Below are 25,664 nucleotides of genomic sequence, written 5' to 3'. Positions count from 1 at the left end.
TCCCACGTTGAATTACCTCACATAAAAATGCAAGGGATATCTACAACAAGTATTTCCCCTCTAGTGTTTTATGTTTCATTGACCATAATGCAAGTTCTGCATATAAAAACTGAAGTCAGAAAATGATAGCATATGAAAGAGAAATGGACCTTAATTTTACATTGTCACACCATCTATTTTATCAATGACCCTCTAGAAAGCAAGCAAAGGTAGTCATCTAAACAATCTGTATGCCTCAAAATTAGAAAACTGTATTTTTTGCCCTACCTAAAACACACCGACACTGATACTAATTAAAAAAAAATCTTGTCCAAAATATACTGACCCTGACTTTGACCTTGACCTTTGACCCTTACTTGACCCAAACACTAACCCTGGCACTGACCTAGATCAAACCCTGATCTAGGTATTTTTCTTTATTTTATTTTATTTTGTACTATTTATTTATTTCTAATTTTTTACAAACATTTTTTTTCTTTCTGCAAGGAATGAGAAAGATGCAATGAGGGTTATTTACAAAAGGCAAAACCACTTTGCACTGCAAGTGCACTTGAAAGTCCACTGAAAGTGCACTTGGAAGTGCAGTCGCTCTAAATCTAAGGGGTAGATCTGAAATGAGGGGAAGCTCTGCTGATTTTATAATCCAATCATGTGCAAGCTAAAATGCTGTTTTTTATTTTCCTTGCATGTCCCCCTCGTATCTACAGCGACTTTACTTCCAACTGCACTTTAAGTGCACTTTCAAGTGCACTTGCAGTGCAAAGTGGATTTTTCTTTAGTAAATAACCCCCATTGCATCCTTCTCCATTTATAGACAGTAAAAAACACAGGGGGGCTTCACAATGACTGGTCACCGTGGTAGCCCATCAGAGGCTACCAAAGTGATCAGGTGACCGGGGAGATCTGGGTTTAGATCATTAGTACTGTACCCTGGGCTCTCAGTGATGTACAGTATATAATACACTTCAGGCTGTGTATTAATATATATATATAATATATATATATAGATAGATAGATATCTATCTATTTATCCATCTACAGTATCTATCCATCCATCTATATATATATATATATATATATATATATATATATATATATATATATATATATATATATATATACGGTATCTCACAAAAGTGAGTACATCCCTCACATTTTTTGTAAATATTTTATTATTTCTTTTTATGTGACAACACCGAAGAAATGACACTTTGCTACAATGTAAAGTAGTCAGTGTACAGCTTGTATAACAGTGTCAATTTGCTGTCCCCTCAAAATAACTCAACACACAGCCATTATTATCTAAACCACTGGAAACAAAAGTGAGTACATCCCTAAGTATAAATGTTCAAATTGGGCCCAACGTGTCAATATTTTGTGTTGCCACCATTATTTTCCACCACTGCCTTAACCCTCTACGGCATGGAGTTCACCAGAGCTTCACAGGTTGCCACTGGAGTTTTCTTCCACTCCTCCATGACGACATCACAGAGCTGGTGGATGTTAGAGACCTTGCACTCCCCCACCTTCTGTTTGACGATGCCCCACAGATGCTCAATAGGGTTTAGGTCTGGAGATGCTTGGCCAGTCCATCACCTTTACCCTCAGCTTCTTTAGCAAGGCAGTGGTCGTCTTAGAGGTGTGTTTGGGGTTGTTATCATGTTGGAATAATGCCCTATGGCCCAGTCTCCGAAGGGAGGGGATCATGCTCTGCTTCAGTATGTCACAGTACATGTTAGCATTCATGGTTCCCTCAATGAACTGTAGCTCCCCATTGTCGGCAGCACTCATGCAGCCCCAGACCATGTCACTCATCACCATGCCTGATTGTAGGCAAGACACACTTGTCTTTGTACTCCTCACCTGGTTGCCGACACACACGCTTGACACCATCTGAACCAAATAAGTTTATCTTGGTCTCATCAGACCACAGGTCATGGTTACAGTAATCCATGTCCTTAGTCTGTTTGTCTTCAACAATCTGTTTGCGGGCTTTCTTGTGCATCATCTTTAAAAGAGGCTTCCTTCTGGGATGACAGCCATGCAGACCAATTTGATGCAGTGTGCGGAGTATGGTCTGAGCACTGACAGGCTGACCCCCCACCCCCTCTGCAGCAATGCTGGCAGCATTCAAATGTCTATTTCCCAAAGACAACCTCTGGATATGACGCTGAGCACATGCACTCAACTTCTTTGGTTGACCATGGCAAGGCCTGTTCTGAGAGGAACCTGTCCTGTTAAACCGCTGTATGGTCTTGGTCAACGTGCTGCAGCTCAGTTTCAGGGTCTTGGCAAACCTCTTATAGCCTAGGCCATCTTTATGTGGAGCAGAAATTCTTTTTTTCAGATCCTCAGAGAGTTCTTTGCCATGAGGTGCCATGTTGAACTTCAAGTGACGAGTATGAGAGAGTAAGAGCGATAACACCAAATTTAAGGCACCTGCTCCCCATTCACACCTGAGACCTTGTTACACTAACGATTCACATGACACCGGGGAGGAAAAATGACTAACTGGACCCAATTTGGACATCTTCACTTAGGGGTGGGTGTAATCACGTTTGTTGCCAGCGGTTTAGACATTAACCACTTGAACACTGGGCACTTAAACCCCCTTCCTAACCAGACCAATTTTCAGCTTTTGGTGCTCTCACATTTTGAATGACAATTACTCAGTCATGCAACACTGTATCTATATGAAATTTTTGTCCTTTTTTTCACACAAATGGAGCTTTCTTTTGGTGGTATTTAATCACCGCTGGGTTCTTTATTTTTTGCGCCGTAAAAGAAAAAAGACCGAAAAATCTGTAAAAAAATACATTTTTCTTCATTTCTGTTATAATATTTTGCAAATTAGTAATTTTTCTTCATATATTTTGGCCAAAATTTATACCGCTACATATCTTTGGTAAAATTAACCCAAATCGGTGGATATTATTTGGTCTTTGTGAAAGTTATAGAGTCCAAAAGCTATGGTGCGAATATCTGAAAATTGATCACACCTGAAGTGCTGACGGCCTATCTAATTTCTTGAGACCCTAACATTCCAGAAAAGTACAAATACCCCCCAAATGACCCCTTTTTGGAAAGAAGACATTCCAAGGTATTTAGAAAGATGCATGGTGAGTTTTTTGAAGTTGTCATTTTTTCCCACAATTCTTTGCAAAATCAAGGTTTTTTTTTTACTTTTTTTTTTCCCACAAAATTGTCATATTAGCAGGTTATTTCTCACACACCGCATATGCATACCACAAATTACACCCCAAAACACATTCTGCTATTACTCCCGAGTACGGCGATACCACATGTGTGAGACTTTTACACAGCGTGGCCACATACAGAGGCCCAACATGCAGGGGAGCACCTTCAGGCGTTCTGGAGCACCCAGGCCAATTCTGACATTTCTGTCCTACATGTAAAAATCATCATTTATTAGCTAGAAAATTACATAGAACCCCAAAACATTATATATGTTTTTTTAGCAAAGACCCTAGAGAATACAATGGCAGTCGTTGCAACTTTTTATCTCATACGGTATTTGCGCAGCAATTTTTTAAACGCTTTTTTTGGAAAAAAAACTGTTTTGTGCTTTACAAAAACCAAAACAGTAAAGTTAGCCTAATGTTTTTGCATAATGTGAAAGATGAAGTTACGCCGAGTAAATAGATACCCAACATGTCACCTTTCAAAATTGCACGCGCTTGTGGAATGGCGCCAAACTTTGCTACTCAAAAATCCCCATAGGCGACGCTTTAAAATTTTTTACTGGTTACATGTTTTGAGTTACAGAGGAGGTCTAGGGCCAAGATTATTGCTCTCGCTCTACCGATCGCAGCGATACCTCACATGTGTGGTTTGAACACCGTTTTCATATGTGGGCGGGACTTACGTATGCGTTCGCTTCTGCATGCGAGCACACAGGGACAGGGGCGCTTTAAATTTTTTTTTTTTTTTTATTCATTTTACTTTATTTATTTTAGTTTGATGCTTTTTTCCCAAAAAAAAAAAAATTTGACCACTTTTATTCCTATTACAAGGAATATAAACATCCTTGTAATAGGAATATGGCATGACAGGTCCTCTTTACAGTGAGATATGGGGTCAATAAGACCCCACATCTCGTCTCTAGGCTGGGAAGCCTAAAATAAAAAAAAAAAAAAAACGATTCTGGCTTCAATCGTAGCGGTGAGTCGGTAGAAGCGCGGGAGGGGGGGACATCCCCTCTCCCCTCCCGTAAGAACGATCAAGCAGTGGAACAGCTGCTATGATCATTCTCATGGTGTAGGGAATCGCCGGCTGAAAAAGCTGATATCTGAATGATGCCTGTAGCTGCACCCATCATTCAGATATCCCCGCACAAAGTTAAGGACGTTGTATGATGGCCGGCGGGCGGGAAGTGGTTAAAACGCTTTTTTTTTTTTTAACACAAAGTTGTCCATTTATACAATATTTCTACCACATAACATGTACATACCAAAAATGAAACCCCAAAATAGATTCTCCTGCTCCTCCTGAGTATGGCGATACCACATGTGTGAGACTTCCACAGCCTGGCCACATACAGAGGGCGAGTACAGCTCAGCATGGCAGGGTATGGCGGGGTATTGAGGAGTATGGCGGGGTATTGAGGAGTATGGCGGGGTATTGCAGAGTATGGCGGGGTATTTCGGGGTATGGCGGAGTATGGCGGGGTATGGCGGAGTATGGCGGGGTATGGCGGAGTATGGCGGGGTATGGCGGAGTATGGCGGAGTATGGCGGAGTATGGCGGGGTATTGCGGAGTATGGCAGAGTATGGCGGGGTATGGCGGAGTATGGCGGGGTATGGCGGAGTATGGCGGGGTATGGCGGAGTATGGCGGAGTATGGCGGAGTATGGCGGGGTATTGCGGAGTATGGCAGAGTATGGCGGGGTATGGCGGGGTATGGCGGAGTATGGCGGGGTATGGCGGAGTATGGCGGAGTATGGCAGAGTATGGCAGGGGCATGGCAGAGTATGGCGGGGGCATGGCAGAGTATGGCGGGGGGCATTGCAGAGTATGGCGGGGGCATTGCAGAGTATGGCGGGGGCATTGCAGAGTATTGTGGGGGCATTGCAGAGTATTGCACAGCATTGCAGAGTATTGTGGGGGTATTGCAGAGTATTGCACAGCATTGCAGAGTATTGCACAGCATTGCAGAGTATTGTGGGGGCATTGCAGAGTATTGTGGGGGCATTGCAGAGTATTGCACAGCATTGCAGAGTATTGTGGGGGTATTGCAGAGAATTGCACAGCATTGCAGAGTATTGTGGGGGCATTGCAGAGTATTGCACAGCATTGCAGAGTATTGTGGGGGCATTGCAGAGTATTGCACAGCATTGCAGAGTATTGTGGGGGTATTGCAGAGTATTGCACAGCATTGCATAGTAGTGAGGGATGGCTGAGCATGGATGGATGGATGGCTGGATGGCTGGATGTCTCTGTGCAGCGCTGTGGGCACTACACATCCAGCCCACAGCGCTGCAGACATCCATCCATCCCCCTCCCCGCTCACTGTGTACCGATCGGTACACAGGAGAGGAGGAGAGGAACCGGCGTCATCAGATGACGCCGGTCTGCTTACATGTGATCACGCCGTCACATGGTAAACGGCCGCGATCAGCAGCCATTTACCGGGATCCGTGATGCGCCGGGTCCTCTGGACCGGGCGGTCAGGGATGTGTTCGGGTGCGCGCCCCAGGGGGCGCGCGAGAGGGGAATTCTGGGAGGACGTCATAGTACGTCCTCCCAGAGTTATCCAACCGCCCTGTAGCCGTCATTCGGCTATGGGCCGGTTGGTAAGTGGTTAATGGCTGCGTGTTGAGTTATTTTGAAGGGACAGCAAATTTACACTGTTATACACGCTGTACACTCACTACTTTACATGGTAGCAAAATGTAATTTTTTCAGCGTTGTCACATGAAAAGATATAATAAAATATTTACAAAAATGTGAGGGGTGTACTCACTTTTGTGAGATACTGTATATATACAGTCTAATATATATATTATTATTATTATTAGATATATTATATATATATATATATCTGCATTCAGTGTAGCGTATATATACAGTGCATTTAGCGGTATACAGTATATAATACACTTCAGGCAGTGTGTATATATATATATATATATATATATATATATATATACACTGTATATATATATACAGTCTAGTATATAGAGATATACACCCCTCACATTTTTGTAAATATTTTATTATTTCTTTTCATGTGACAACACTGAAGAAATGACACGTTGCTACAATGTAAAGTAGTCAGTGTACAGCTTGTATAACAGTGTCAATTTGCTGTCCCCTCAAAATAACTCAGCACGCAGCCATTAATGTCTAAGCTGCTGGCAACAAAAGTGAGTACATCCCTAAGTATAAATGTCCAAATTGGGCCCAACATGTCAATATTTTGTGTTGCCACCATTATTTTCCACCACTGCCTTAACCCTCTTGGGCATGGAGTTTACCAGAGCTTCACAGGTTGCCACTGGAGTCTTCTTCCACTCCTCCATGATGACATCACAGAGCTGGTGGATGTTAGAGACCTTGCGCTCCTCCACCTTCTGTTTGAGAATGCCCCACAGATGCTCAATTGGGTTTAGGTCTGGAGACATGCTTGGCCAGTCCATCACCTCAGCTTCTTTAGCAAGGCAGTGGTCATCTTAGAGGTGTTTTTGGGGTTGTTATCATGTTGGAATACTGCCCTGTGGCCCAGTCTCCAAAGGGAGGGGATCATGCTCTGCTTCAGTATGTCACAGTACATGTTGGCATTTATGGTTCCCTCAATGAACTGTAGCTCCCCAGTGTATATATATATATATATATATATATATATATATATATATATATACAGTGCTTTAGGTGGTGTACTGTTTCTAATATACTTCAGGCGGTGTACACAGTATATATAATACAGTGTCCACGTCACCTGCCACACATTGCGGATTTTCACTTTCCACAAGTTGCGAATTGTCACTTGCCATGTCACCTGTCACCAAATGTGGATTTTCACCTGCTGTGTCACTTTCCTGCTAAGGTGGTCTCTTGCTATGTCCCAGAGTCAGGCAGCATATTACCAGTCAGGCAGCAGAGAGATGATGTCACCTCTCTGCTCCCCTGCCCGCCGGCTCCCTGATTGGCCAGCAGCCTGCTCACACACGGAGCTGCCCAGCTACCCCCCCTCTCACCCGCCCGCATTGTCACCCGCACTCTCACCTGCTGAGCTGCCCGCACTGTCACCCGCGGAGTCAACTGCACTGCCACCCACAGAGCCACCCGCACTGTCAACGGGGCAATTGCCCCCTCGGAGGGGGCAATTACCCCGTTGCCCCCCCTGGATCTGCCCCTGGAAGGACAAGAAACTGGCAATCATGTTCCCCCAGCTGCAACATACTGGAAAGTTTTCTCCAGTGATGAGGAGGGAGGGGATGATGAGGTCAATGACTGTACTTGGGTGCCTGAGAGAAGAGAGGAGGAAAGTGAGGAGGAGGAGGCAAAACTCCAACGAGGCAGGGTGTCCTCCAGGGGGCAGTTTCAGGGCAGCCACCATATTGCATCACACCGCAGAGCTCCACAGGTGGAGGGTGCTGCTGACTCCCAGTGAACTTTCAATAGTTCCTTGGTGTGTGCATTTTTCAACACGTGTGCAGCAGATCACACCATTGCTGTTTGACACCTATGTCTGAAGCAGATAAAACATGGCCAGAACAGCAGCCGCTTGGGCACCACATACTTGACCAGACATATAATGACCTGCCATGCAGTCCGTTTGCAACAGCACTTGAAACACCCACATCATAGAAAAAAAGCAGATTTCTCCTTGCTCCTCATCTGAGATCTCCAACTCTACTATACCTCCAGTCCTCTCAAAAACCTGCACTGAGAAGAATGAAGGTATAGCAATAGGTGTCACAAGTACTTGCAGCCAATCTGCTAGCAGTACGCCACCAATTGATTTCAGCAGGCAAATTTCCCTACCCTGGTTGCTGAACCGTAAAAAGAAATTCGGTCCCAGCCATCCACATGCTCAGCATCTAAATGCTAGCCTAGTCAAATTGCTAGCACAGCAACTGTTGCCTTTTCAGCTGGTAGACCCTGCCCCCTTTCGTGAATTTGTGGAATGTGCTGTACCCCAGTGGCAGGTTCCAAAACAGCATTTCTTTTTCATACATCATGGGACACAGTCAGGCTAATATTCATTACCTACTGGGTTATACTCCATCATTAGGTGAATGGACACTGGTAGACCAAAGATCTTCAGACAGGAAGTGATCCCCTATATAACCCCTCCCATACAGGAAGTACTTTAGTTTTTTACCAGTGTCTGCAAGGTGGATGGCATGGTGTGTTTGAGCTCTCTGAGCTCCAGGTCCCTAGTCCCACAAACGGTTCCAAAAATGAATCAAAGGATTGACCGATCAAAACCATTTGACACAGGCTTTTATGCTTAGATAAATGGTACCCTAGCTTCACAAAGAAGACTCAAGATCTTGCGAGGTTTTGCCTGTAACGTGGCCCCTGGGCGCTGAACCCTGCGGAGTGGAAATCCTGGACACTACAGCGCTAAGGCATTTCCTGCAGGGTGCTGTACAGGTCCAAGGGAGTGGACCCTAAACATGAAAGCATACCCAGTCCTTGAAGGTACAAGTGACAGGAACCCACTGTGAAGGGTGAAGATTAGGCCCTTAGCTTCTAAGTGGCCCTGCACCTGTACGGGTAAGTGAAACCCCTTTATTTTATTATTGTGGGGTGTCCCAGTAATTGTAACAATCAGTCAAGCTAGCTAAAGGCTGGACACCTGTGTATGGTGACCATATGGGGGAGTTCTGGGCTAGCTGTGGGTGTTTGCAAAGTGTAACTTTTTTTGCTTGTGTCTGGCTGTTTTTTACCTGTATGATGGCACACAACTCTGCAACATTTCACCTTGGTTTGCCATGGTGCACATGCATTCACAAGCGTGTCGCTGGGCTCAGCAGTTTGTTTGGCGGCCATGGCACACACGGCTCTGCCGCACAAGCGCACAAAGATTTACATGGGCACAAGAAGATTTACGTTGTATGCGAATACAGTCACGCCTGCTCGCTGGGACCGTGCACATGCGTGCGCACACCAAGTTTATTTAAGCTGTGCAGGCAAAGCATGTGGTGCTTCCAGAAAGCAGCTGTGGGACACAGAGCAGGCTCTGAACAGACACTTGCAGTGGTTCATTTTTCCTTACCCGGGTCATGTGAGTCACCAGTAGGGATGAGCTTCGAGTTTGAGTCGAACTCATGTTCGACTCGAACATTGGCTGTTCGCAAGTTCGCCGAACAGCGAACAATTTGGGGTGTTCGCGGCAAATTTGAATGCCGTGGAACACCCTTTAAAAGTCTATGGGAGAAATCAAAGTGCTAATTTTAAAGGCTTATATGCAAGTTATTGTCATAAAAAGTGTTTGGGGACCTGGGTCCTGCCCCAAGGGACATGGATCAATGCAAAAAAAAGTTTTAAAAACGGCCGTTTTTTCAAGAGCAGTGATTTTAATAATGCTTAAAGTCAAACAATAAAAGTGTAATATCCCTTTAAATTTCGTAGCTGGGGGGTGTCTATAGAATGCCTGTAAAGGGGAAGATGGAAGAAGAGAAGAAGATGAAGAAGAAGATGAAGAGAAGAGCGGGAGCCTCCCCCCATGCCATGGGTGCGGAGCGGCCCGAAGAGAAGAAGATAGAAGACGCCGCGGAGGAGATGCTGAATGAGAACGCCAGAGGAAGAACCAGAAGAACCAGATAATGGAAGATAGAAGAAAGAAGAAGCATTTAAATAAAGGAATTGTCAAAAACTGTCTCTTGTAATTTTTAACATTTTTGACAGTTTTTTAGTGAAATGGTAGGGGTAAGTACCCCCTTACCATTTCACACAGGGGGGGTGGGATCTGGGGGTCCCCTTGTTAAAGGGGGCTTTCAGATTCCGATAAGCCCCCTGCCCGCAGACCCCCACAACCACCGGCCAGGATTGTGGGGATGAGGCCCTTGTCTTCATCAACATGGGGACAAGGTGTTTTGGGGGCTACCCCAAAGCACCCTCCCAATGTTGAGGGCATGTGGCCTGGTACGGTTCAGGAGGGGGGGGCCGCACTCTCGTCCCCCCCTCGTTTCCTGCGGCCTGCCAGGTTGTGTGTTCGGATAAGGATCTGGTATGGACTTTTGGGGGGACCCCACGCCATTTTTTTTTTTTAATTTTGGCGCAGGGTTCCCCTTAAAATCCATACCAGACCTGAAGGGCCTGGTATGGAATTTAGGGGGACTCCCACATCATTTTTTTTTTAATTTTGATTCGGGGTTCCCCTGTAGGGAATTCCCATGCCGTTTTTATGTGTATTGTCGGCAATGCAATAGCCGCGAGTAGTTTTAAATGGGTTTTTTCCTTCAAAATGTCATTTTGCTGTCAGACTGTTCTAAACACGGGAAACATGCACCCCTTTACAAGCATACTATAGACACCCCCCAGCTACAAAATTTAAAGGGATATTACACTTTTATTGTTTGACTTTAAGCATTATTAAAATCACTGCTCCTGAAAAAACGGCCGTTTTTAAAACTTTTTTTTGCATTGATCCATGTCCCCTGGGGCAGGACCCAGGTCCCCAAACACTTTTTATGACAATAACTTGCATATAAGCCTTTAAAATTAGCACTTTTGATTATTCATGTTCATGTCCCATAGACTTTAACGGTGTTCGCGCGTTCGAACGAACTTTTTTCCTGTTCGCATGTTCTGGTGCGAACCGAACAGGGGGGTGTTCAGCTCATCCCTAGTCACCAGGTGTTGCTTGGCAGGCTAAAGGTGCTTAGCAGGATTGTTGCATAGGGGCTTGGTGAGCCATATTAAAGGGTCTCCCTTCTGAGGTGTCTTAACTACACCCAAGTGCTCTTTGTTTGAAGCATTGAATGTCTTCAAAAAAGAGGAGTGGGACTAACACCATAGGGAAGGGCACACCTATGTCATCAGTAGTTCCTGATGAACCTTGTCATACACCTAGTGTTGTATTCCCTGAAAGACCAGAGGCTCCCAGGAAATCTGAGCCGCTGCGCCTATCTGGTATTGTGCCTACAGTCAATGCTGCTGCTTCACCCTTGATCACTAAGGATGAACTGTCCTCAGCCCTAGCAGGGTTAGAGCACAGGATTGTTGGCATGATTGCCTCCATCCCGCAGGGTGGCAGGAAGCGTGACAGATCCCCCTCCCTGGAGTCTCCTAGTCTGGAGTAGGAATGGGTTGAGGATGGGGAAGAGCTGAAAGCTCAGGATTCAGTGGAGTGCCAGGCAGATGAGTCTGCTTCCGAGCAATCTGGACAAGAAGATATCCAGTCGATGTCTGCCTCTCAGTCGCAGAGGCTTTTGATCCCAACTCTGACCGAAATGGTTATGCCTTTAAGTTGCCTCTTGCAGAGGTGACTGAGCCCCCTGGTCCTCTTTGGGATCTCTGAGACGTTTTCAGGTCGCACAGATTTTTCCGCTACACCCCCTGTTGGAACAGGTGGTGTATGCTGATTGGGAACATCCTGACATAACTTTTTTACCCTCCTAAAAGGTTTTCCCTTTTATATCCAATGAATGAAAAGTTAGTTAAAAAATGCAGCATGCCAGCCGTAGATGCAGCAGTCTCTTCCTTAAACAAGAACTTAACTTGTCCGGTAAATAACACACAGGGCTTGAAAGACCCTGTTGACAAGAAATTGGAGTTATTATTAAAGGCCTAATATTCTTTGGCCAGTTTAGCTATTCAGCCAGCTGTTGCAGCAATTGGTATTTGCCAGTCTGTAAAGGATCAGGTTAAACAGCCGGATAGGTCTAACCAGGAAAGTAAGACAGATATTACTCGAGCACTGTGTTCTGCTGTTGATGCTTTAAAGGATTCAATACAGCAGGTTTCTCATCTGACTCTCTTGTCTGTACATATGTGCAGACTTTTATGGCTTTAGAACTGGTCAGCCGAGCTTCCTTGTAAAAAGTTATTGGCAGGTTTCCTGTTTCATTGGTAGCGTTTATTCAGTGATCACGTGGACAAATATATCCAAAAGATTTCCAGAGGGAAGAGTTCTCTACTTCCTGTGAAGAAAAGCACCAAACGTCCCTCATTTAAAAACCCAGGGACTGCTTCCTCAAATGTCTCAGCGTCAGGGCGCTAGAGCCAGAGGCAAGCCGCAAGGCCAGGGCCAGAAAAAGCCCTGGGTCCAAGATTGTTCTAAATCCAGCACCAAGCCCTCCTTTTGAGGGGACGCCCCCACTCCATCGCACTTTGCGGACATTTGGAAAACAACAATTCAGGATGAGTGGGCCACCTCAATTATATCTCTGTTATATCTCAATTATAAGCTGGAGTTACGGGGGTTCCCTCTCAGGGGTTTCTAAGATCCAGCATTCCCTCGGATCCTCCAAAAAGGAACTTATTGCTTCAGGCACTACATCATCTAGTGCATCAAAGTATGATTGTAGAGGTTCCTGTATTCAAAAGGGGCACAGTGTTTTACTCAAACCTGTTCATGGTTCAGAAACCAAACGGGGATACTGTACAAGGCCCATTTTGGACCTAAGGACTCTGAACAAGTATATATTGATACAGTCCTTTCAGATGGAGTCTGTCCACTCAGTAGTAACCTCACTTCAGAGGGGAGACTTTTTAGCCTTCATCGATATAAAGGACGCGTACTTACACGTACCTATCTTTCAGCCTCATCAGATGTCCCTACGTTTTGCAGTAGAGGAACATCAGTTTCAGTTTGCGGCTCTACCCTTCGGGCTTGCTACAGCTCCCCGGGTGTTCACAAAGGTCCTAGCACCAGTACTGGGTCTTTTAAGGGCCCAAGGGATCCTGGTGCTCAGGTATCTGGACGACCTCCTGCTCAGAGATCACTCAGTACAGGCTCTAGAACAGAGCATAATATACACAGTGAGGTATTTGAAAACCTTAGGTTGGATCATAAATACCAAAAAGTCAGCCTTGAGACCTGCTCAAAGTCGAAGATATTTAGGTCAGATTCTAAACATGGTCCAAGCAAGAGTATTCTTGCCACCCATAAGGATCTGTGCCCTGAAGGATCAGGTGCACCAGATAAGGGGCACCAGACAACTTTCGGCTCTGTATGAGTCTTCTAGGGAGGATGGTGTCCTCCTTCGAGTCAGTGCCCTATGCCCAGTTCCATTCCAGGCCTTTACAACAAGACATCTTGTCAGCTTGGAACAGAGGAAGAAAAGCCCTGGATTATCCAATGTGCTTATCTCCTCAGACACGCTTAAGCCTAAACTGGTGGTTGCAGGATCAGAACCTGCGAAAGGGAAAATCCTTTCTCCCGGTAACTTACAGAGTACTGACTACAGATGCCAGTCTCTTAGGCTGGGTAGCGACCCTATATGGGCTCACAGCTCAGGGGGAATGGTCAGGGACTTCAATGTCCTAGAATTACGGGCAGTACATCTGGCCCTGCAGTCCTGGATGGTGCAGCTTCAGGACTGCCCCAGCAGGGTTCAGTTCGACAATGCCACATTAGTGGCCTATAAAAACCACCAAGGCGGTACCAGGAGTTGTTCAGCTCTGAAGGAGGTGAACTACATACTAGCCTGGGCAGGGGACATGTGCCAATGATATTGGCAGTCCATATTCCGGGAGTAGAGAACTGGAAGGCAGATTATCTCAGCCGCCAGCAGATCTGCGCAGGGGAATGGTCCTTACACCCAGAGGTGTTCCAGGAAATCTGCCAACGTTGGGGATGGCCAGAGGTCAACCTACTGGCATCCAGGTTCAACAACAAGCTACAGCAGTTTGTGTCTGGCAATTGGAGCGGGTGCTCTGATAGTTCCATAGAGCCAGTACTCCCTGGTTTATGCTTTCCCTCTGATCCCTCTCCTTCCACATTTGTTGCACAGGATTCAGAGAGAGGGGGTTCCAGTCATTCTGGTGGCACCAGCTTGGCCCATAAGGCCCTGGTTCCTAGAGATTGTGAGACTGATGATAGACAGACCATGGACGCTTCCACGTCGCCCCGATCTACTGTCTCAAGGTCCTATATTCCACCCCAATTTACAGTCTCTAAATTTGGCGGCATGGCTATGAAGCCAGGGTGTTAAAGGACCGTGGTATCTCGGGATCAGTGGTGTCTACTCTAGTGAATGCTAGAAAAGGAAGACTTATATTGCTTGGTGTGAAGCCAGAAAATGGCATCCTCGGAAATATGTGATTGGGAGAATTCTCACCTTTCTACAGTCAGCTGTGGAAATCAAATTGGCTTTGAGTACAATCAGAGGTCAGATTTCAGTCCTCTCATGATTTTTCAAGAGGCCTTTAGCCTCCCATTCACTAATCCGAACATTTATGCAAGGAGCAACTAGCTTGTTTCTCCCCATTAGGCCACCTATGTGTCCTTGGGACATGAACTTGGTGCTGTCTATTAAAGAAACAACCATTTGAACCTATTAAGGAAATTCCATTAGACTTGCTGTTGCGCAAGCTAGCCTTCCTGATGGATATCACCTCGGCTAGAAGGATGTCGGAGTTGGTGGCCCTTTCATGCAGGGAACCGTACTTGATCTTTCACCATGACAGAGTCCTGTTATGACCTGTTCCATCCTTTTTGCCAAAGGTGGTGCCGGCCTTTCATTTAAATCAGGATATTATTTTGCCTTCTTTTTTCTCTCAGCCTTGTTCAACAGAAGAGAGATGACTGCATTCTTTGGACGTTGTCCGGGCAGTCAAAGTTTATCTGTCTAGATCTGTGGAGATCCGAGGATCAGACTCTTTTTCTGTTTTACCAAAAGGACCCAAGAAGGGGCAGGCAGCTTCCAAAGCTTCCATTGCCAATCAGGTCTGTCAATTGGTCATTCAGGCCTACGTCTGAAGCATAAAACTCCTCCCTTTAGGGTGAGAGCTCATTCTACCAGGGGTGTAGGAACCTCCTGGGCTTTTTTCCATCGGGCATCTGTGGCTCAGATTTGTAAGGCTGCTACCTGGTCTTCAGCGCATACGTTCACAAAATTTTATCAAGTGGATGTTTGAGCAGCCGAGGATTTGCTTTCGGCCACAGTGTACTGTGGGCTGCCGTATAAGTTCTGATGGCTATTGTTTGGCAGGGTTTCTCCCTCCCCTCAAGGCTATTGCTCTGGGATGTCCCAGCAGGTAATGAATATTAGCCTGACTCTGTGTCCCATGATGTATGAAAAAGTAAATAGGATTTTTGCATCATACTTACCTGTAAAATCCCTTTTTTGATGAGTACATCAAGGGACATAGAGATCCCTCCCCTCTTTTTTGAGGATTTAGTGCTTGCTACAAAACTAAAGTACTTCCTGTATGGGAGGGGTTATATAGGGGACCACTTCCTGTCTGTAGACCTTTGGTCTATCAGTGTCCATTCACCTAATAATGGAATATAACCCAGCAGGTAATGAATATTAGCCTGACTCTGTGTCCCATGAGGTACTCAAAGAAAAGGATTTTACAGGTAAGTATAATGTAAAAATCCTATTTTCTTTTCACATAAGGTCATTCAGGCTCTCTACCAGTATGTGGAAGGCAATGTTTTGGCCTCATTTGACAGGGCGGTTAGCAGTAAGGTTCATATTACCGCTGACTCCAGCAGGCATGGGCAGGAAAATTACCTTTCCTTCATGGTGCACTGGGTAACTCTGCTGGCAGCTGGGAAGGATGCAGGACAGAGTTCAGTGTTGGAGCTTGTTCCGCCACCATGCCTCCAAAAAGCTGGTGGTGATTCTGCCACAACATCTGTATGCTCCCCTCCCTCCTCTTCTACATCTATGGCCTCTTCTGCAGAATTGTCCTCTGAACCAGCTGTGCTCCCTAAGCGCTCAAGGGGCTATGCAAGCAGTCAGGCTAAAAGATGTCACGCGGTGCTTGAGTTGGTCTGCCTAGCGGACAGGAGCCACACTGGGGTAGAGATTCTGTCAGCTCTGCATGGGCAGGCTCAGAGGTGGTTGATGCCATGCCAGCTTCAGCCAGGAATGGTTGTATGTGACAATGGCACCAACCTTCTCTTTGCCCTCTGACAGGGACACTTGACCCATGTTCCATGGAGGAGATGGAGATGATGATGATGGGGTCACTGATGCGACATGGGTGCCAGATAGAGCAGAGGAGGAAACTGAAGGTGAGGCGGCACAACCCCAAGGAGGCCGACATCAAGAAAGAGTACAGAGCAGCCACCCTATTCCATCACATTCTGCAGCTGTTATCTCCCGGCCTACTCCCCGAAGCTCAGCTATCTAGGGCTTTTTCAGCACATCTGCAGCAGATTGCACTGTTGCTATCTGCAAACTGCGTCTCAGGCACATCAAACGTGGCAAAAACACCAACCATATGCATATCATTGCAATTTTTTTTGCCTTCATCAAGAACACTTCTATAGGGTTACCGTGGGAAGGCACTCCCAACACCCAAAGAGTAATTTTTCTGCACCTGTTTGACAGGTGCATATCATTGCAATTTTTTACAGTAAGGCCAATTCTTGCTTTCATCAAGAGTACCTCTATAGGGTTACGGTGGGAAGGCGCCACCGACACCCAACGACCAATTTTTACGCACCCATTACTTATATACAAAGTCAAAGTGACATCAGAATGTATCCAAAAAATCTCTAATCTTGTTCCCAGTGCACTACATTGTGGCATCATCATATACACTGCCTCCCCAGCTGTTGCTGAGCAAAATAAAGGCAGCTTGCAGGGAAAATGTCTTTTTTTGGCTTTATAAATGCAAATATTGCTGCAGCAGATTCTAGGCATGGTACAGATCTGACACTTTACAGGTAGACTAAGGGGACCCCCCAGGCACTATATTGGAAGGCATTTTTCATTTTTAGGCTTTCACTTTAAAAATCACAAAATCACTGCTCATTTAAAAATGAAGTTTTTCACAAACTTCAAATGATGTAAACAGAAGATTGCTGATAGCACGAGGAGAAAAAAAAGCCGATCACCGGCTTCTGTGTAAGGGACATCTGTCCCGATGAGGAAGAGGCACATCCACCTCATTTGTGCCCACCAGTGCCACCTGCCAGTGCCACCTGCCAGTGCCCACATTGCATATTAGTGCCCACCAGTGTATAACAGTGCCACCTATCAATGCCAATGAGTGCCACCTATCAATGCCAACCAGTGGTGCCAATCAATGCCTCATCAGTGCCATCTAGCAGTGCTGCCTATCAGTGTCACCTACCAGTGCCCATCACTGCCTATCACTGCCACCTATCAGTGCTCATCAGAGCCACCTATCAGTGCCACTCATCCGTGCCACCTATTAGTGCCCTTCAGTGCACCTATTAATGCCCTTCATTGCTGCCCTTCAGTGCCATCCATCAGTGCCCATTAGTGCCACCCATCAGTGCCACCTCCCAGAGCCACCTCATCAGTGCCCATCAGTGCCACCTTATCAGTGCCCATCAGTGCACCTTATCAGTGCCCATCAGTGCAGCCTCATTAGCGTACATCAATGAAAGAGAAAAATTACCTGTTTGCAAAATTTTATAACAAAAGATAAAACTGTTTTTGTATTTTTTTTCAAAATTTGTGTGTTTTTTTTTTTAATTTTTTTAACAAAAAATATAAAACCCAGAGGTGATCAAATACCACCAAAAGAAAGTTCTGTTTGTGGGAAAAAAATGATAAAAATTTCATTTGGGTTGTGTTGTATGACCCCGCAATTGTCGTTCAAAGAGTGACAGCGCTGAAAAGTTTAAAAAATGGTCTGGGCAGGAGGGGGGTTTAAGTGGCCAGTAAACAAGTGGTTAAATAATAATACGAAGAAGAGAGGAAGATTGCAGACTCCATGCACAGCTAATGCCTTTGCATTATGCAAAGGGAGAGGAATATTCTTTCTATATCTACAGTGTAAAAAAAGGAAAACAGATTAGATATAATAGGCTAGATAGCAATGACTGTGGAAAAAATAATCCACACTCCAGTTGTTGCTCTTAAAATTTCTTCATTTTATTGAATTGCCACAGTGAACAAATGCAGATTAAGTCAGCTGACGCGTTTCAGCCTATAAGACCTTAGTCATAACCACATTACAGACATATAACTTTGAAATAAATAGTAGCTCTAAAGATCTCCACCCATTGATCGTCTTAATTGACAGCAGGCAATTATCCAAAAAAGTGTGTGTATGCCACTAATTTTCACACACCTTGCAGTGATAATATGCACATGTATGTACACACACGCATGTACACGTATAGATATATGCATAAGAAAGCACACCATAAAATTCAAAAAACATTAAATAAAAAAGATAAAAATAATAATACAGGTATGTGAAAAAAATAAAAAACCCAAAAGAGAGAAAGGAAAAGAGAGAGAGGAGGCTCTGGGGAGAGGTATTCTTAATGTAAGTGCAAGTCCAGATCCCACCTCAGGTTTAACCCCTGAGGCGATCTAGTTTTTAATCTAAAAATCCACCATGCTTCTCTCCCCAGTAGTCTTCTCTCCCTGTCACCTCCTCTGGGCGAGTAAGACAACCGCTCTATTCCTCTGAAGCAAAATGAGGAAAGATTGCCCTAATGCCATTCTCTAAAGAGACATGTTGAATTTGAAATATTTCTAGCATTTGGGTTATTTGTGTCACAGTAATGTTCCCCTATACGGGCTCTCAAAGGACGTGTGGTACAACCTACATATTGGTGGCTGCATGAAATACAGGTGATCAGGTAAATGACATAGTTTGTGCCACAGTTGATATATTGCTTTATAAGGAAATCTTCATCTGTGGCAACAAATGTTTTACCCAAAAGATACAAATTACAGTACCTACAGGTTTTTGTATTACAAGGATAATGTCCAGGATAGGAGAGCCAGGTGGGTTGGCATTGTTTAGATGAGAAAAGACTATGTGATAGTGCAGTCCCTAATGTGGGTGCATGTTGGCTAGAAAAATGGCAACCTGCTTGCAATATCCCATTTAAATCTTTATCTGTATGCAGTATTGGCAGATTATTTTTTATTTTTCTGACTGATGATATTCTTGGGAAAATGTAGTTACAAATGTAATAGGTTTGCCCGTTTTTCTATTTCTAGAGTTGTAAGGTTTATAAGGTTTATTTTTATTTTTATGCTCTCTCTTGGTTTTAGGCTTATCTGACAGTAAGTCCTCTCTGTCCATTATCAAACCCCTTTACAGTCCTTGGTGTATAACAGATTCGTTATAACCTCGGTCCAATAAGCGCTGATGAATGACCTTGCATTCCAGCTCAAAGGCTGAGTCTGTTAAACAGTTTTGTTTGGCTCAAATAAACTCCCCATAAGGGATGTCATTGGTGTGGGATGGATGACAACTGGCTGCAAAAAGTGTAGGGTTACCAGAGCATGGTTTCCTATAGCTGCATGTTTAAACATCACTCGTAGTTGGATCGCCCTTTAGGGTGATGTCTAAAAAGTTGATACTGAAAGCATCATGCTCAATTGAAAAATGCAAATTTAACTGATTGTTATTAAGACATTTACAAAATTCATGCAATCCTATAGTGTCACCATTCCACCCCATCACAAAGTTATCGATATAGCGACCATACCATACAATCTGCCTGGCAAAGAGGTTGCTGGGAGAGAACAAAAATTGTTTCTCCTACCAACCCATGTAGAGATTCACCATGGATGGTGAGAATCTAGCACCCATCGCCGCCCCACAGCGCTGGACATAATATACATCATTGAATAAAAAATAATTGTGCTTTAATAAGAGCTCAACGCTTAACAAAATAAACTCCTGTAGCTCCTGAGAATAGGAGCTATAGCATTGAAGATGATATTGGATGGCCTGCAATCCATCGCTGTGGGGGATCGACGAATAAAGTGCCCTCACATCCAGTGTAGCCCATACATAGGTAGATGTCCATTTGACAGATGTAATATAGCAAAGGACTGTGTTCATATCTCCAATGTAGCCAGGCAATCTGTGTACGAAAGGCTGTAGGTGCCGGTCTACCCATTCTCCCAAACGCTCCAATAAGGAACCAATTCTGGCCACAATTGATCATCCCTGTAAAGGACAATCAATTTTGTGAATTTTGGGGAGCTGATGAAAGACTGGCACCACAGGTTTATCCACATAGAAATACTCAGCAGTTTTGGATGACAAAACGCTCATACTAATGCCCAACTGTAAATGTTTTAAAATATTTGATTGAAACGGCATAGTGGGATTGTTGGACAGGGGGCAATATGTATCACTGTCACTAAGCTGTCTGATAGCTTCAGATGTATATTGTTCCCTAGTCATCACCACCACTGCTCCTCCCTTATCTGCTTCCTTTATCACTAACCCCGTATTGTCTTTTTACTGCTGTAGATCCTGTCTCTCTTCTTTAGAGATGCTAGTTTTCCTAGATGTTAAGCTACATTGTTTCAATTGTATCAATTCCCCCTCTATTACAGTCTGAAAAGTATCTATAGTGGAATTTTTTGCATTTACAGAGTAGAAAAACTTGTCCCCATATTGTGATGTACTACATGAAATTCCACAGGAGCCCACAAGCGATTCAGAGTACAGCTGCTCTAAAGTTAATGATGTTTTAGGAAACATAAAAAAAGAAACATGCTGACAAATATCTTGTTCTACAGTTGATTAATTTTGGTCAGATTCACTCACCATCTCTGATGTCAGTGGGTCATCCACCTGTTTATCCTTTCCCTGTTGGAAATGTTTCCGCAGCAGGAGGTTCCTGACAAACTTAGATAGCAATGACTACAGGTGACTGGAGATGGTTGCATGTGATTATTAGAGCAGAGTGAAAGGTTGATAGGTCAAAATTTGAAGAGACAAACGTTTGTGTACTGTTTACAGATTTTAAGGAGGAGGCTTTTCTACTAGGACATGGGGAACATTTTTTCTGAAGATAGAGAGTGGGCAACAGAAATCATAAAACAGAAATAGTAAATGTAATTTATTCCCAAGTTAATTGGAAAGCACCAAAGAAATTAATAGAGAGGGAGAGCAGATGAGAGTAGGAAAGATAGGAAAGTAGTCCTGCAACATTCATTATAGACTGTAGAGGTGACACACTTGTTTTTGGAATTCTGAATAGAAAGAAATAGTAGTTGTCAAGGCGAGAGATAATAAGGGTGCAAACAAGGAACTAATAAATGTATCTAAAAATTAAACATTTGTTACCTTTCAAAGAACCCCTTTGCCCAAAGTAAACCTGTCATGAGAGAAATACTGTACCCACTGTTTCATACCTGTTATCCACACAGTGTGATAGGACCAAAAGAAAGATAAAGAGAGCATTAAAGGGCAGATATGACATTCACCAGAAAGTGTCCTGGTCAATCTTCCCCCTAATACAGCATATTTTAAATAAGTCAGGTGCTTTATAGCTAAACAAGAGAAAAGAAAGAAAGGGCACACCAGCCATGTGCATTATCCTTTAAATGTAAATTTATTAAAACCAATAGTAAAAAGAAACTACTCACAAACAGTTGTGGAAGATCTCACAGTCTAAAAAGTCTTTGACTAGCAGCATGCAGTCTAGGATGAGCGGAGCATTCCAGAGGTCACAGATAAACTCACAGGGATCACTGCTAGCTGACACGTTTCGAGGGGAACTTCCCCTCTTCCTCAGAGCTCAGCAGTGCTTTATAGCAAAACAAGCAGAGTTTTAATTTTTTTTCATCTAGGCATTGCTGTACTGCATGAGTCCACAAGGCCCTATTGGTAATCTGGTGATCCTGGAACACATCTGGTAATGATGCTGGAACAGGTACTGCAGGTTCCTTGCTGCCTCATGCACAGTTGCAGACCAGGTTCGCTGAAGAGAGAATAAGCTCTCCCTTGCAGTGTTAATTTTGGCAGCAAATTTCAATTTAGTTTTAATATTAGTCTTAGGACTAAAATGGCATTTTAGTTTTGGTCCCATTTTAGTCTTTTTCAATTTTTTTTAGTTTTAGTCGTATTTAGTCGACTAAATCTCCAGTACATTTTAGTCGAGAGTAAAACTCATTTAAATCATCCAAAATCTAATGGGTGTAATTAAATTGTAATGCATTAGTTAACATTTCTCTACAATTTCCAAACTCATTATATACTGCTGGAGTGAAACATCTCATATGTTATTATTCATGGTATTGAGGTATGAATATGCACTACAGACCAATGTTAATTTTGAAGTCATATTTCAATTTAGTTTTAGTCTGAGTCTTTTGACTAAAATGCCATTTTAGTTTTAGTCGTATTTTAGTCATCTCAATTGTTTTTGTTTTAGTCGTATTTTAGTCGACTAAAATAGTATTCATTTAGTCGACTAAAATGTTTTAATAGTTTTAGTCGACAAAATTAACACTGCCCCCTGCAATTGTTTTTTAAGGGGCAGAGTGGGTCCCAACAGCTCTAAAAGAAAGATTTACTAATAAGATTGACAGAATAGACAAAATAGGTGTGATTGTTAATTGTGCTACATTCACACCTGCAAGTGGGCACAACACTGAATACTTGCGAGAACTCCATTTGCTGGGGTTCACGGTGATTAGCTGCAGGAGGCAGCCCAATTTAAAGCAATGGGAGGTTGCTGAAAACTACAGCTAATCATGACCACTTGCATGCAATTGCTCATGCAGCAATTATCAGTGAATGATTGGTCCTGGACACAGAATGTTTGCTGATGACATTCCAAAATGGGTTAATTCAGTGCTGCTTTTTTTTTATTGTTTTGTTTTGTTTTGTTTTTTTATAATTGCATTGTAAAATGGTAGATTCTTAATTATTCTAATATATGTTATGTTATATTATATTGTGTTATGTTAATGATATTCTACTGATAAATAATGACAATGTTTTTGTATAAATATCTTCTGTGTTATGTGTTTTAACAGGAATGCAAAGCAAAGACATGGAGGCCCAGCATTATTTTAAAAAGGGATACTCTAGTTATCAGGGAGGTTAGAGAAGATGACATTGGGAATTATACCTGCGAACTGAAGTATGGAAGTTTTTTAGTGAGAAGGACCACAGAATTGACAGTAACAGGTATTTAAAACTAATTTTCTTTCTTTTTGATCAATGGACCAGAATAGAATATCTGCTGTTTAGTATCTAAATACTTTCACTAAAACAATGGAAAAATAAATGTGCAATTAAGTTATGTTATTTATTTATGTAGAAATCCCAATGACCTGAGAGTGTTGCTGGGTGCTTCAATTCAAGTAAAACTCTATATAATTTCCCTTTCCTACTCTCCCAAGAGCTGAGAGGAGTGGCATTGATGCCAGACCAGCACGGATAGTAATCGGACACTTCCTTAGGGAACAGATTCTTTCTGCAGTAGCCAAATTTTCTAACAAGTTTATTGACAATTCAAATGTGAATGTAAAATAATTTATAGAAAACAAAACCGCTGTAGGTAAGCATTTAATCCTATTACTGTCACCACTATGACAGTACCAATGGGGGGGGGGGGGGAGTTACATCCACTCTACTACCCAACTGTCTGTTTTCTAAAGAAATAGATTTGATGTATACAATACAGAGAGGGTGCAGGGCTAACTCAATGTTCAAAAGCCACTAATAAATAAAAACACAAGAAAGGCCACCTATAAAATGTGGACATTGCCATGGCCATTGTCATGGCAATTTTGTTTTCTGCAGTGAGGAGACCTGGGTGCAGTCCAGAAGTCTGTCTTTAACCTGCTGGGTGAGCTTGCCTCTAATGGGGACTTTGAAATACTATGTGTACTGTGGCTGGAACGCTGAAAGCCAATGGAGGTGAACTTCATATTTCTAGTGTGCGCTATGAAGATACTGGGACCTATACATGTATTGCAAAAAATTAAGTTGGAGTAGATGAAGACATATCTTCTCTCTGCTAGATTCTGCTAGAAAATACTCATAATTCCGCTGGCACTGTTCACACTGCTGGAAGTAGTGATTTTCCTGCTAGATGACTACACAAATCGCATACTCTAGTGACCTGATGGATGACGCGAAGTTCATAGCGAATGGAGGGTCAATAGGTTCCGGTAAGCAGGCTTGCCCCCCCTCACAGAGGTGACGAGTGTGCATGCACATTCTTTTAACAGAAGTCAGCATGGGGATTTTATCGCTATCATTTTATAGATGTACTTTCATGTGATTTTTTTATTAGTGGCTTGAGAACATTGAGTTAGCGCTGCACCCTCTCTGTATTATGTATGTTGTATATGGTTTATAATCAGCCTATTGGTGCTGGCTGCTAACATAATTTTTTTATCCAAGCGCATATATTGTTTGGGTTTATATAAAGAGATTTGTTGGCTTTACAGCCACCTGATTGCTTTCCATGACCCCTAAAGTGTGCTCCTCAGGGTGCAACCCCCTACCATGCACGGCGGGCATCACCAGGTGGAGAGGAGGGAGATGAGTGAACATCCATTTTCTTATCTTCCCTAGGTAGAATGAACACATAAGCTAAGCAAAGCATCACTTCTGGTTTCTGTTGGAAGGAAAGCAGGTGATACACCAGGAGTCTGGAAGCCCCCTGTATCTCATTAAAGGAAACCTGTCTTAAAAATATGATATCACATAAGTGGCATATGAACAAATATGCATTCAGGAAAGCCTTATTTGCTCCTACCATATACCACTCTTAGTAAGAGACATGGAAGAAATGCTTATATTAATGTAAGTTGCAAATAAAAATATATTTAACGAATATATAACAACAATAAATGATGTTTTTTTTCATATTTTTTTTCCGTTTAAATATTGACACGTCACATTGCTTGTCATGCTTGTAGGCATCAAATTATTCATAACTTAAGAACGCATTTCAGTATGAGCTACTGTAGAGGAGAGACTAAACTTCACTCAAAGGAACCCTGTCAATCCATTACATTTTGAAAGTTTAATGAGAAAAGATTTTTAAAAAGTTAAAAGAAACTTATCTGACAAAAAACAAAATGAGAAAAAGGGATAAAGGGGTGGTGTGATAACATTTTACTCCAAGTGTAAAAGACATAAATAATGCAGATCTATTTTCATTAGTACATCATGGAATGTATTTTTTACTAATACAAGCAGTCTACATACGTGCATTTGACCTGGTATCAGTCTATTGTAATTACCTGTACAGCAGAGCTGCATTGTTTTTGTACTAACAAGAAGCATGCTGATAAGAGGAGAGAGCAGGGTGTCAAAGAGAAGGTGGGGGGACAAGACCTGTATTAGAGTAGACAAAAATAAAATAATTTTGACCTGCTAGACAGGCTATGCAATATGGCAGAGGTGCGTAAATCTTAGAAGTGGATAGAATAGACTCAATGTTTCACTGAGACCTCTGTGCTGAGATGATTTTTGCGGCATGTACTGTACATTCACCTTGTAGCTGCATGCAGGCAACACATAAAAGAGGATACAGATGCAGCAGGTGCACAGACATAGTTGCATGTCAAAATATGACATGCGAGCAGGAGTGGGTGCACAGATCTGAATGCAAACATTGTGAATTCAGATCTGTGCACCCACGACTGCCTGCATGTCAGATTTAGACATGCAACTGTGCCTGTGCAGCTACTTTGAATTCATCAACTTCTATGGGATTGCCTGCATGCAGTTTCAAGATAAATGTACATGTTGCAAAAAGTGGCTTAGCTAGGAGGATGGGTCTCAGTCATACCTCCCAACAT

General features: G+C 43.2%; 1 protein-coding gene across 1 annotated transcript in view; it reads left to right on the top strand.

The window, feature by feature from the left end:
* The window catches only part of IL1RAPL1 (interleukin 1 receptor accessory protein like 1), a 2,301,818-nt gene that overhangs the window by 1,474,520 nt on the left and 801,634 nt on the right, over positions 1 to 25,664 (top strand). Inside the window, exon 5 of the mRNA XM_073616428.1 lies at positions 22,878 to 23,031. Within this exon, the coding sequence (XP_073472529.1) occupies positions 22,878 to 23,031 (154 nt within the window). The remainder of the gene's footprint in view (positions 1 to 22,877; positions 23,032 to 25,664) is intronic.

The sequence above is a fragment of the Aquarana catesbeiana genome, linkage group LG02, assembly GCF_042186555.1.
Source record: "Aquarana catesbeiana isolate 2022-GZ linkage group LG02, ASM4218655v1, whole genome shotgun sequence".
In the NCBI taxonomy this organism is placed as follows: Eukaryota; Metazoa; Chordata; class Amphibia; order Anura; family Ranidae; genus Aquarana; species Aquarana catesbeiana.
This window is presented reverse-complemented; position numbering and strand designations above follow the sequence as displayed.